At 40.6% G+C, this 13,633-nt stretch overlaps 1 protein-coding gene across 1 annotated transcript; it reads right to left on the bottom strand.

The window, feature by feature from the left end:
* Positions 1-6,713: 6,713 nt before the first annotated feature.
* On the bottom strand, positions 6,714-13,511 carry si:ch211-153b23.3. The gene is made up of 11 exons (XM_047025275.1): positions 13,435-13,511; positions 11,945-12,133; positions 9,644-11,122; positions 9,350-9,442; positions 9,046-9,150; positions 8,817-8,926; positions 8,522-8,710; positions 8,112-8,274; positions 7,748-7,913; positions 7,350-7,444; positions 6,714-7,246 (listed from the first exon to the last, which is right to left on the bottom strand). Exons 2-11 carry the CDS (start codon positions 12,096-12,098, stop codon positions 7,161-7,163), a joined length of 2,640 nt encoding a protein of 879 aa, XP_046881231.1. The 5' UTR covers positions 12,099-12,133; positions 13,435-13,511; the 3' UTR covers positions 6,714-7,160.
* Positions 13,512-13,633: the final 122 nt, after the last annotated feature.

Raw genomic sequence — 13,633 nt, 5'->3', positions numbered from 1 at the left:
GCAACCGACATGCGCAGTTGAGCCTGCTTGACAGTCGTGTGACGTAGAGTGATAATTGGTCTATAGTCCTCAACATTAGGCTACAGTATGGTAGCTAGCATTGCCATTTTTAGCTCTGTTTTACAATATTGCTTCCTAGTGTTATAAATTAATGTAATACATAAATGTTAAAGTATCAGACATATACATAATACAATACACCAGTAACCAACTGATATGTGTTAATATACCAAAAATATCAGTAAATCGAGATGGTGCTGCTGTCTGTCCTGTCTGTCAAAAACCATTCAAACAAGTTGACAGCAGTGGGTTTTTTTGGAATTACAGCGAGCAACTTGAACCACGTGATCACGTGTTGTCGAGATCAAAGAGTGTCGTAACTGTCTTTTTATATGGCTCTGGCCGCGATTAGCTGCGAAGCGCCGCCTTTTATCTTGCTAGATGATAATACTGGCATGGTATAATGGTGAGGCTAGATAGCTATGCTAGTGTAGCCGTCTGTTTATGGGTTAGTTTTATATCACTTTATGTTGTGTACAGGGGCGTCCTTAGACCCTTTTACCGGGGCACGTGCCCCAGTATAAATCTGCTGTGCCCCAGTAAAATCTAAAGTTTGAGTTTGAACAATTTGTTTCATTAGTCAGTGCATTAATTGAGATTGATAATCCCGGAAAAAATCAACACAGTATCCCAATCAACACTTGTAAAGGTTTTAGCTTGCCAAATAGCCACTGCAGCACGGACACAGAAGTCCAGGGGGGTAATTCCAGAAAGCAGGTTATGAAACATAACCAGGTAAGTTAGCCCACCAACAATGTTGCTACAACGCTGGTTGTCAGTTAACTTACCCCGGTTGTCACATAACCTGCTTTCTGGAATACCCCCCAGGTGTCGGACTCGGCACACAAGTCAGATTTGAGGTAGGCTAAGAAAACATTACAAAACTTGAGTCTCTGATCCGTAATTCAGACGTGTTCCGGTATTGGGCCGTTGGAAAGGATGAGCCCGGTCCAGGGGTCTCATTTATAAAGCTTGCGTACGCACAAAACGGGGCTGAAAATGTGCGTACGCCACTTTCCACGCAAAGGTTGTGATTTATAAAAAACAAACTTCACGGGAGAATGTGCGGTCCTCCACGCAAACTCTGACCCTCCCGTAGGCCTACACACATTTTGGAAACAGTTGGAATTGGCAACGCAGATGACCGTACTGTAGTCAGACTGCAGAAATTGAATGTGGGAAGAACATTACTCGTAATATTCATATATTTGGTTTTCCTCGTACACGTTTTTTTTCATTCAATTTCATGATTATCATGAAGATTACATCCAGCAGTGTTGATTGCGCTTGTACTGAGTGATAATTGCTCCATAAAAACCTTGTACAATCCAACTCAAATTTTAAATCAAAATTCAGCGCTTCCTTACCATCAGATTGTCCACTACGGGGGTGCAGGAGGGGGAGATTCCCCGACTGCATGGAATACAGGATAACGCCATATGCTACCTTTAGATAACTGCAGAACACAGTGTATAACTAAATATATTTATTTTATACTGTGCAAATATCCTCATGTGTCAAAAACTGGAAATACAGTCGTTAAGCTCTCGTGAATCGCTACACTCTACATCTTCGTTATCAGTCCAGACTTTAATCTACTGTTCATAACAAAGCGCTTTTGTTTTCAAATGGTATCTCGACTCGCGGTATCACTGGCACAGTTGACGCCACTGCACAGTTTTTTTTTAATTGGTGATCTACAGGCCACCACCTTTTCGGAGTTTTCGGGCTCCACCAATAGGCTAACAGTGTCTGAGAAGTTGTCATACGCTGTGATTCACCGTAAAGAACAGGGTAGCCTGGCTCTGCCGACCTACGTACTTCCGCTCAATTTGGATTTTGCTTCTGTACTCGGTAGGGATGGGCATTCGACTAAATTGTCTTAATCAATCGTCGGGAGAATTAACGATCGATTTTCGATTAATCATTACAATTTTTATATTAAAATTCACAATTTATAGGCTATATTCAAATGCAGTGAAAATAGAAAAAACAACGTGTTTCCGCATTGAGATCTGTGGTGTAAAGGGCCCTATTATCGTCCACTCTAAATTTCCAACGTTCGGGGCCCCATTATCGTCCACAACCGTTTCTTCCGTTAATTTCTTAAAGAAGATATGCAGCAGCAACGAAAGAAAGTAACTCATCGATATGTACACATCTTATATTGCTGCACACCGAATTACAGCTTCTTACTTCGAGATTTGAGTATGTAAATACGCTCTCAAACCGTATGTGTAGCATCTGCCTTCCGCAGCGTCAAACTGACAATTCTCCATTGAAAGTGGTTGGGTGGACGATAATGGGATCCCCTGGCTAACTGCTAAAATCAGGAAAGTAACATTTCTAGGCATATCCGGATCCAATCCGGTGTGTATCTATATATTAAAGTATAATGCTGTGACATAGGCCTAACGTTTTTAATTTGTATTATAACGACATTTTGGTAACATTGCTAACGAGCGTCGAGAACTAGGTGGACGATAATGGGACCCCTTACTAGGTATTTCAACAAAAACAACTATTTCTGTAACTCCTAGAAGCGGAGCCGACAGCTAGAAGCCTGTGTTCAAACTCAACTGACCCTTGTTTTTTTCCGGCTAATTAACAAAGCTTCATAAAAACCTTTGCCCTCAACAATACTTAAGGGTAGCATATCCATCTCGATGGACTTACAGATCCGTTGGGTAATTTTCTCTGCTCGTTGTGCATCGCAGCTCCTCCGTGCTAGCACCAAGAGCAGGATGCACCGCCACTAACCAGGGTCGGATGTACTTTCTTCAAGTGGTACATCATTTGAGTCGTGGAGGAGTTGTATTTATACTCAGCTTTGCAGTGTTGGCAGTGAACAAAGTAATTTTTTAGTCAATATGGTCTCACGCTACACTTCGCCGTGACCTCTTCATATTTACTTTTGAAATAGCTACATGGAAACTTGCCGGTAATTGAGTAGGCCTGTGGCGTTTTTTTCCAAACATTGGCTTCATTTGGTAAAATGTTTAATTGCTGCCACATAGCGAAATCCATTGCAATACTTCAAGACTCACACTACGCAACAGAACACGCATTAGTTTTATCGATGAACAAATAATGTTATCGACTAAATTCTTAACGATCGATAATCGATCGTCGATTAATTATGCCCATCCCTAGTACTCGGTCTGGCCATTCAGTAGGTAAGTCAGATTTTGCAGGTTACTTTTGAACCGGCCAATCAGCGAACAGAGGGAGTGGCTGAGAACGATGACGTTGATATAGTGCGCTAGGTTGTGTTGTAGTTCCGTAATGGCGGCGGAGAAAGATGCGAGCCAAGCCATTCAGTCCGTTGTGGCAACGCTGCCGAATATCCAACAGCTAAAGCCGGAGCAAGAGTTGATCCCCCCGATTGTCATTGTATAATTCGCACACTGACTTGCACTATCCGTTTAGTCCGGACAATCCCACCGCTGTCACCAATGTAGCCAAGCTTTTTGTAGGTTCATTCGACATAACTTTATGTGGTCCTGTGGACAATAAACATGGACATGGTCTCTTTGCACAACTTGTATCGTTCTGCCACTTCTCTCTCAGACATAGCATTCGAACTCCACAGAGAGAGACCGTACGAATAAAAAAAACCTTGTCACAATGAAAGCTCTGTAGTTATACTATAACTTCTGTCAACTGAGAAGTTTCACAATAAAACACCTTACACTAGCTTTGCTGGCTGCCTTTTTATCAACCTAGCTATCCACATAATAGCAGACGTAGCAACATAGCGGTGGCAGTGAATAGGTGCGTTCGACATGGACTGCGGCTGCATGAAATGACCGGCGAGAGTGGCCGCTTGCAGTCGGGGAGGAGTTGAAAACAGCTCTGTGAAGTTGGACATTTCAGTTTCTCGTGGTTTGCTGCGTTGACGTCATTCACGGCCGATTAAGGGCTGTTTGCTTACTTTACTCTATTTATAATTAAACGTAGTATTTCCGTTAGTGAAGAGGCGGAATAAAACCCTTTCTTCCATAAATGTTTAATTCAATTCAACTGTTTGGTCCGGATTTGAGCATTGGCGAAACTGAAGGTGTCAGAATATTACAAAACACGCGTCAAAGTTGTCGTGTGTGAGTCTGGCCATAATGAAATAGCTGTGTCATCACTTGAACCCTATGGAAGCAAATCGTGACCAAAATTCAAATGAAAATGCATTTCCAGAAATGCATTTTCATTTTAAGAATGTGGCTGCATTATTTGACTCATAAATGAAATTAGTAATCAATCATCCTATTTGCATTTTAATTTTCTTCCTTAAGACTGCTCATTCTTTCACTTAATTAAAATGAAAACGAAAAAGACATTTGAAATTTAATTTTCAAAATATGCCCCAGCAAATAGATACCAAAATTCAATTTGAAATGTAAAATTTGAAAATGAAAATGCATTTCCAGGAATGCATTTTCATTTTAAGAACGTGGCTGCAAAATCGTGACCACAATTCAAATGAAAATGCATTTCCAGAAATGCATTTTCATTTTAAGAATGTGGCTGCATTATTTGACTCATAAATAAAATTAGTAATCAATCATCCTATTTGCCTTTGCATTTTCTTCCTCGAGACTGCACATGTTATGCCATAATCAATAATCAATGCAATGTCCGCTCAGTTTTTTTTTTGATTATGGCATAACATGTGCAGTCTTGAGGAAGAAAATGCAAAGGCAAATAGGATGATTGATTACTAATTTTATTTATGAGTCAAATAATGCAGCCACATTCTTAAAATGAAAATGCATTTCTGGAAATGCATTTGAATTTGAATTGTGGTCACGATTTTGCAGCCACGTTCTGAAAATGAAAATGCATTTCTGGTAATGCATTTTCATTTGAATTGTGGTCACGATTTTGCAGCCACGTTCTTAAAATGAAAATGCATTCCTGGAAATGCATTTTCATTTTCAAATTTTACATTTCAAATTGAATTTTGGTATCTATTTGCTGGGGCATATTTTGAAAATTAAATTTCAAATGTCTTTTTCGTTTTCATTTTAATTAAGTGAAAGAATGAGCAGTCTTAAGGAAGAAAATTAAAATGCAAATAGGATGATTGATTACTAATTTCATTTACGAGTCAAATAATGCAGCCACATTCTTAAAATGAAAATGCATTTCTGGAAATTCATTTGAATTTTGGTCACGATTTGCTTCCATAGAACCCGTGCAGTTGCCCTTGAGTTCTCGAATCGATCTCACGGTACTTTGATGGCTACATCACAGTGACGTGTCCTCGGCGCCGTCTCAAGTTGTCTAACCAGAATTCACTGTTTCAAGTCAGCCGCCTGCAGCCGGCTGCAGCGCCGCATGAAGTCGGGTCATGTCGAACGCACCTATTGTCTGCTTTGTTTGGCGTAGCGACGGTTGAAAGTTTTGTTAAAATGACCTGGCACTAATCACCCCCCATATCACACAAGCTAATGCAATGTTTACAATAACGTCGCCGCTACGTCTCGAATTCAAGATTCTATTGGGCTTCTGAATTTGTTAAAGAAGTGTTCTTTAAAATCGTACACAGGATATATCCAGTGAACTCCCTTTTAAATAGAATATTGATCCTAAATGTGTTGATTGTGATACTGACAATGAAACAATCATTCATTTGTTTTGCAATTGTATACTAAATCCTTTTTGTCTACTTTAGTTCATCATATTCAAAACATAACAGGTCATGTTATAACAATGAAAAGCTTTGATATTATTTTTATTTTATCAATCCAGATATTGATGCAGATTGTATTTACTTTATCCAACTACTTATTCTGATGGATACATTTCATATTCATAAATGTAAATGGTCATTGTCTGAGCCAAATTTCACACACTTTATAAATGACTTTAACATATGTGTTTATGTAACACTTTAAGTAAAAAATCAGGCAAAACATGCTATCCTAAAGAAATATTATTTAATCTGATCTAAATGTGTATTCTGTCTTTTTTCTTTCTTTGTATCTCCTTTTTTATGTAAGTGACTATTTCTTTGTTATATTTTTTCTTGCATGTGTGACAGGTATGTAACAGACGTGGCCACGCTCCGTCACCAAGGTCTACGGACCGATGTTCGCCACTTGTCGGGCTCGAACACGCCACCTCTGACTTGCCAAGCAAGACTGCTACCAGCTACGCCAACGAAAAGCTAGCTCTTCATCAACACGGGTGGCTTATATATTTTCTTATATATTATTTTCTTGAGGAGTGAGTTTCATGGATTCACACCCGTTACATAATCTTAAAATGTCCCCGCTACATCGCCGCTACCAAAGTCCCCACACGTAGGCTTACTACGTCGCTATGTCGCCGCCATCACCCCAATTGGGAACCAATGATAAAAAGGTAGAGATGACACAGACTTTGTGGGCAAAGCTTGTCTGACAACATTGTATGCTTCACGGCCGTGCAATGGCCGTGCAACCCGCACACTGTGTCAGCTTTAAATGTGATCACAAAAGTGCAGAGGATGCTATGCAAAACGCTATGGATACCATGTTGTCAGACAAAGAATAGATGCCATACAAAAAATTATTATACATATGAACATGTTCCTTTAGCGGATTCAAATGTATAAGAATAAAAGTTACTGGGTCACAGCTTTTTTTCATTATTAACTTTTGTTTATTGATCATCATTCATTTTCTCACAAATTGACAATTTGAAGGTGCTCATGTTGACATGCAGTAGAAAAAACCTACAAACATCACCATCCACACCGAAACCACAACACAAACAGACTGTTTGGTCATATTCCACATAGTAAACAATAAAATCCAATAAATGTTACTAAATACATAATAAGTAACAACACCTTTGACTAACTAAAAGCTGGAAAAATGTTTTTTTTCCATCTGTGTCTTTGTATTATTACACACATTATTTGTTAAATGATTTGAAATTCCTATTTATTCAATTAAAGGTTGAATAAATGTTCAACCAAACACACAATAAATACTTAATTTTGTATTTATAGATGAGTGGTTAGGAGCCTCTGACTCCTGGTGACCATGATAAGAAACAGGCAAAGACAGGTACTAGAGGAATAGATGAAAGAGAGAATGAAGGGATGAGGCAGATTTTCACAGCATCCTGCTCTTTACCCTTTCAAAGATCTGGTGAACCTTGGCAGCAGGAACACAGCCTTCTCTCAGAATGGTGATAGTACCTGAGGTGGAAAAGAGGACATAAACAAAGCATTGTCTTAAAGTTGTGTGAGTACCTATTATGTTTGTGATGTAAGGATGAACTAACTTGAATAGTTAACATACCTTCATCAATCTTCAAGCAGTTGACTACAGTGGAGGCTACCACCTCATTGGACTCCCCATCACACAGAACACCCTGGATCTTATGTCCTAGTCGGCTACAGCAAACACAGACAGAACCACATTTAGTCATGGATCAAATTATGACCTTGCTAGCCGATTTAATGCAATGGTGTGACACCATTGCTCTGAGAGGTTAAAATAAGGCACTGCACAGCAGCTTATTTTACGAGATGGACTGGATCTTCAAACTAGGAATGGAGAACTGGGAAGCTTCTGGTGGGTATTGCCTTAAGACTTTTTGTCATTTAACAACACATTTTTCACACAGATAATGGTTCCAGGACTGGATTGAACTGATTTTTTGTTTTGTTTGTTTTGCATGAACAGTATAAACTCACCTAATGACCATATCATGATGTGTACTGTCCACTTCTCCACTAGGATTGGCTGAGGTTATAGCAAGAGGACCGGTGATGTCACATAGATGTCGGTTCACAGTATGGTCTGGGACTCTAATCATGATGCTGTCCCTGGTACCCACACGATCGTAGGCTGCGCCCACACCTACACATGCACATGCAAGCAGCAGTGAATTTGAAAATTCTTAGTATAGATTTTTTTTAAGAAACCAAATATCATTCATGGATATTCAGAGAACTGTACACCACTTTAGATTAGTACTTGTTTGAACTTGTCTGAGACACACTCTTCCTCTGAATGCCCATGTACATAAAATATTATGTAATTTAATATCCTCCATACCCAATTTTGAGAGCCAGTCTCCCTTGCTGACTATACAGCTTATTCCCCCAGGGTAGACATTTCTCATGAACTCCCAGAGCAGAGGGCTGAAGGGAGGCTTGCTAGCCATCAGCTGCTCTATACTGGAGATGCAAATACAGATCGGCTTCTCTGCTGGACGTTCCTACAATATGTCACATAGACACTTTAATTTGTTAAAATGTTTCAAAGACACGAGGATCATCTGGTTTATCACTAAATGTCAGTTGTGTAATGAGAGGATTGTATTGATTATTATGGTACAGAATGTTTTACACATCTTACACAATATGCAATTGTCTCTACTCCTCATAAACAGTACGTAATTACTTTATCCACCAGTTTCCACCAATGTCATGACGCTTCTATGTCATCATCCCTGCAAATCTTACCTTAATGGAGTAGATTTTCTCAATGGCCTGTGGGTTTTTACAGGATACAGCCAGAGCATAGACCGTGTCCGTGGGGATGCCACAGACTCCACCCTCATCCAATACCTTGGCAATCTTTAGGAGACTGCTAGTCAGACGAGAGTCAGCCACCTCACATGGCAGCACTGGAGCATTCTCCTTCTTTTCAAACTGATAGAAGAAGAAATATAAGATAAGAAAGTCATGGTTTAATAAACACTAGAGGATCTTTTATCATCCGATAAACGGCTTGCTGGTCTTCTGATTAGTGCCTCACCTTGAGAAGTGGAGGGCCCATAGGGAGCAGTCTCTGGGCAAATATGTTGTTAACCAGGCATGCCAGCCCTCCATACAGACATATCATTGAGAACACTGCCAGCATAGCAACTGCAAGAATTACAACCATTTGTTTTTTTCAGAATCAGAGTGGCAGCTGCAAATGCATTATGTATAACTATCAAACCAATGTGTTATGTGGTGTGAGATAGATTAGAAGTGTTCCATACTCTCCAGTTGGTAAGGCAGCTTTTTGAGGGTGGAGAGAAGGAAGCAGACCAGGATCACTTCCATGATGGTGGTCAGGAGCAGCAATACCACATTCCTGTAAGCAGCTGATAGAAGAAGACATGGAGGCAGTATGAAATGGTAATTAGTACTAAACTTCAAAATAATCTTGGTCTGTTGTTCTGTCTGTTTGGTTTACTGGTTAGTAGGGTAGATTGTTGTTCTGTTTGTCTACTGTTCTGTCTAACTGTCTGTTCATGTGTATGTCCTCTGTCTTAAATCCAATAAATCTAAAATTACACTCACCAATCAGCATGAGGAAAGCATTGACTATCAGGAGGGCAATGGCTCCAACTGTAAAGCCATGTACTGCGTCTTCAGATAGCCTGAGCAGGTGGCCTGGAAGAGGTTGTAGAGAGGTAGAAAAGTCTTGTTGTATAGGATCTTACTGGAAAAATTCATCACTGTATATTTCAATACATGGATTTAGGACATTTAAGGCTATTACAAAATGTTCCCTACAAGAACAATATCATGATCAATGACAATTTATTGATATATGTTGATATATTTATATTATGGAATCATGTAAGATCATACCTGCAAACCTGAACCATGTCCAGGTGGCCCATACAGCTACATAGAAGGATGGAATGACTGACCCAAATCTCAGGCCACCCCTGACCTGAAGCCTGCTAATGTAGAGCTGGATGATGGCTCCAGAGATCAACACCCAGGGGATGGTAAGATGGAGGAACGAGTTGTTCTGACTAGAGAAGCTGGTGTGGAGGGCTGACAGTGCTGCCACCCCATTGGTCAAGTAAAATAGAGCATCTGGGATCTGGTTAGGGATGGAGTGGGTCTGGGTTTTACCACCCAGAGCTGCCCTCAGTCGCTCACTGGGCACGGGCTGTGGCCCAACAGGAATCAGGGTCTTCTCTGCAATAGTGTTGATGAGACGACAGAAGGTTCCATAGAGAGAGCCTGCGGTAAAGATAGAGCAGGCAACCCCGAAGAAGATGTAGTACCCCTGAAGGGGTATCTGGGGGATGGTGGAGATACAGAGAAGGAGGAATAGAAGATTGTGGGTCAACTCCAGGGTGTCAGTGTTCAGGCTCACCAAGATCAAAACCAGGGCTGATGCTACAAAGAACCAGTCACCCACCATCGGTGACCGACCAGACTCTTTTGCGACGTCATGCACAATCAGAGTTGATGCCACAAACTCTTCCCACGACTTGATCAGCCAGTACGAGGCATGGAGGCCAAATTTGGTGGTGTGATACCCGTCGAGGCGCAGGTGAGCATAGTAGGAAGACAAAAGCTGGGCAGTGGAGACAATGGAGATCCAGACGGCCCCGAGAGCAAAGGATGACACATACCCAAAGCTATAGAAGGCCAGAATGAAGGATGATACAGTATCACAGAAGAACCCTAGTGCCATTGGCTCGGCATACTTTGTATTCTTCTTTTTCTCCTGTCCCAAACTTTGGACGCTGCCAGCATTGGATGTTCCTAGGAGGAGCACATTGAAGAGAGGTGTGCCAAAGCCCTTAAGGATCAATCGTTGGCCCAGACCTTTGACAAGCAGCGCTGCAGAGCCATACATGGCAAAAAGGAGGATCAGAAGCTCAAAGAAACCAGAGACCACAAGGGCCCAGCCGGCTACAAACCCGACTGCTTCAAAGATTAAAGTAGCTGTGATGGCCCCAAATATAAAGGGCATGATGTAGTTGACGGTAGCAGAACAGAAGGAGAGTAGGAAGGAGAGGAGGATGTAAGGGACCAGGCCTGATATAGCAGTCTCTTTGATTGGCAGAGAGGACAGCCAGACTGGAGAAGCTAAGGTGGAGTTCAGAAGGGCAGTGGTCATGGACACATTGAGAGTTATGTTGACAGGTAACAGGGTTGTGTTGCTTAGTTGGTCCCTGGCTCCAAGGAATATGCGTGTGGCACCGTAGCTGCCCCACAGGCTGGCGTAGCCAATGAAGGCTGTCCCACTCAGGTGATCATACTTGCGGAAAGAGAGAAAACCAGCCACCAACTGGCATATGCCACCAATCAGGATGAGGTGCACACCTGCAATACAAACACCAGGTTAGTCCTCTTAAATACGGCCAAGTGTATATAACAATATGGCATTCCTGCATTCACAGTACACTATAAGTAGAATAAGAGCAGAATGTTTATGTGGTGAGTAGGACTTATTTTTAATTGTCTTCTATTAAAGTCCCTGTAAAGTGACAATAAAATGTGTTGAGTTTTTCACGCTACAAAAAAAAAATATCCTGACCACCAGCCAAATTTGAATGATAAAAAATCATAAAAATAAGTTGTCAAAATCTTGAAAATGTAGACGTTTTTTCAGATCGCGAAAGCTGGGGCCATGTCCGTTGAGTTAAAGCAAAAGGGTTAGACTCTACAACAAAAACTCTACAACTCTACAACAATAATTTGTTAATAATTTGTTCAGAATCGTGATCTCTATTTTATTCTCAATTTATCCAGAATCGTGTAGCTGTAATACATTGCTTGTGTATGTATCATTTTGTTCAATTTAAGTCATGTATAGAAGGTAGGGCCCGAAAAAGACTCAAGCCCCCACCGCCCTAAGTCCTGCCCTGACTACATAGTTCATAGTCTTGTGACTGTGAACCATGTGTTGTCACCGTCTAATGTGTTGAAGCAATACATTTCTAAAATGTTTAATGTGTTTAGACAAAAAACACTTTACAGGGACTTCAAATGTTTCCTTTATATAGGGAAGTGAAGGGACGACTTAAGTCTTTAAAATAACTGTAAAGGGGCTGCATATTGATTTAACAGGGGCCCAAGAAATGGTTCTGAATCTGAATGTGATAATTAACTTTGATGAAGAAAATTCTTTTTTGGAAGAACTACCTGCCAAAATGTTCTCCACCCCCTTCGGCGGGATGCCAGTGTGTTCCGTCTGAAAGTTCTGGAGAAGGACAATGAATGCACTGATCCCATTGGCTAACATGCCCAGAACTCCCGGCTCGCCATAAAAACTGGCTGGAAATTCTGACGATGACATGATGAATTGATTGTCAAGCTTCTGATCTTGTTTAACTGAAAAATACAAAATATAAGGCCACAGGAACTCAAGTCAGTTTATTTATAAACACATTTAAAAACAGCCAATGGCGACCAAAGTACTATACAAAATCATCAAATCAGGCAAAACAACAGACAACCAACACAATTACAATAAGCACGAGTGACCCTAAACTGACTCGACAGCCAAAGAATAAAAATATTTTTTAGATTAAGACAAGACTTAAATGGCTCGTGATGGGGGATGACCTGATAAAAATTGTCAGTTTATTCCACAGAGTAAGGGCCACCACTGAAAAGGGCCCTTTTGTTTTTTATCCGAGTCTGTGGAATGGCTAAAAGGAACTGGTTTGATGATCTAAGGGGCCTGAAAGTGTGATACAACATAACAAGATCTGACAAGCATCCTGAAGAAAGGACAACATGAGTGAATGACTCAAATTTCTGGCCAGCTCTGTAATATGAATGATGTTCCAAAATAAGCTGGACAGTAGTTCTACATACAAGGCTGAGAGTGATCAATCATCATTACCTTACCTAAGATCCTAGTCATTGCCCAGAATTCCTGTCCTTTTCAGTATAACATTTACATTTGCATATTGTAGATGTATCCACAATATGGAGTTAAAATAGAGTTGGACTTAAAATAGGTTTCTGATGACTACTGTTAAACGTTATACCCAGACCATACAAACAGATAGACACCATAATGCCACTTATATCATAGTTGATTAACTAAATCACCTAAAACAATGATGATAGCGCCCTCTACATCTCTGTGTGAAAATAATAAAATCACAAACATTTGCTAAATCGGAATTCCAATTTAAGAGGGTGAATTATGAAAAATACCCTCTTCCACAAAATCACACTTTTTCTACACACTCTTTCCTCTTTCCCTTTCTCCCTCAAAATGAACAGTAAGTCCCAGTTAAACTCCTTGCAGTGCTAAGTCATAGGTGTGCTGTCGGGTTTCACACCCTTTATGGAAAGGAGGGAGATGCCTCTTTTCCATCCATTTTTTTTTCTGCTGTGTCAGACAATACAGTTTGATACCCTAGACATCTGAGTTGCCACAGTACAAGTGTGGGACAAGCTACTCTACAGACAGGTACTGTTTGTGTTGCTCTTATTAAACGTTAAAATAAAACTGGAGTACAGGACTAAGGAAAGGACAGAAACAGAAGTGAGAGTAGAGAGGGTATATCTAAACCACACTGAATGACATGTCACAGACAAAGAGAATATGATGTACTCACTGGGAGACATAGAAAAAAAACATGAAGAGCCTGTTAAATAATAGAGTAGGCACTTACCTAGTGAGGATGCTCTTTGAGATGAAGTTTGGAATCAAAAGGAAAGTTTATGATAAATATGCTGATCTCTGAGTAGGGAGAAGGGGGAGGAGTTACAGAAATCCCCGGTGATCTCGACCACCCCCTTAGCCCCAGCCCCACCCCTTCTTCTCAGAGTCATGAGATCTTCACACCTCAAGCAATCAACTTCCTCCTGTGA

This window comes from Hypomesus transpacificus, chromosome 9, assembly GCF_021917145.1.
Source record: "Hypomesus transpacificus isolate Combined female chromosome 9, fHypTra1, whole genome shotgun sequence".
Taxonomy (NCBI): Eukaryota; Metazoa; Chordata; class Actinopteri; order Osmeriformes; family Osmeridae; genus Hypomesus; species Hypomesus transpacificus.
The sequence above is the reverse complement of the archived record's forward strand: the minus strand, read 5'-3'. Positions and strand labels throughout refer to the sequence as shown.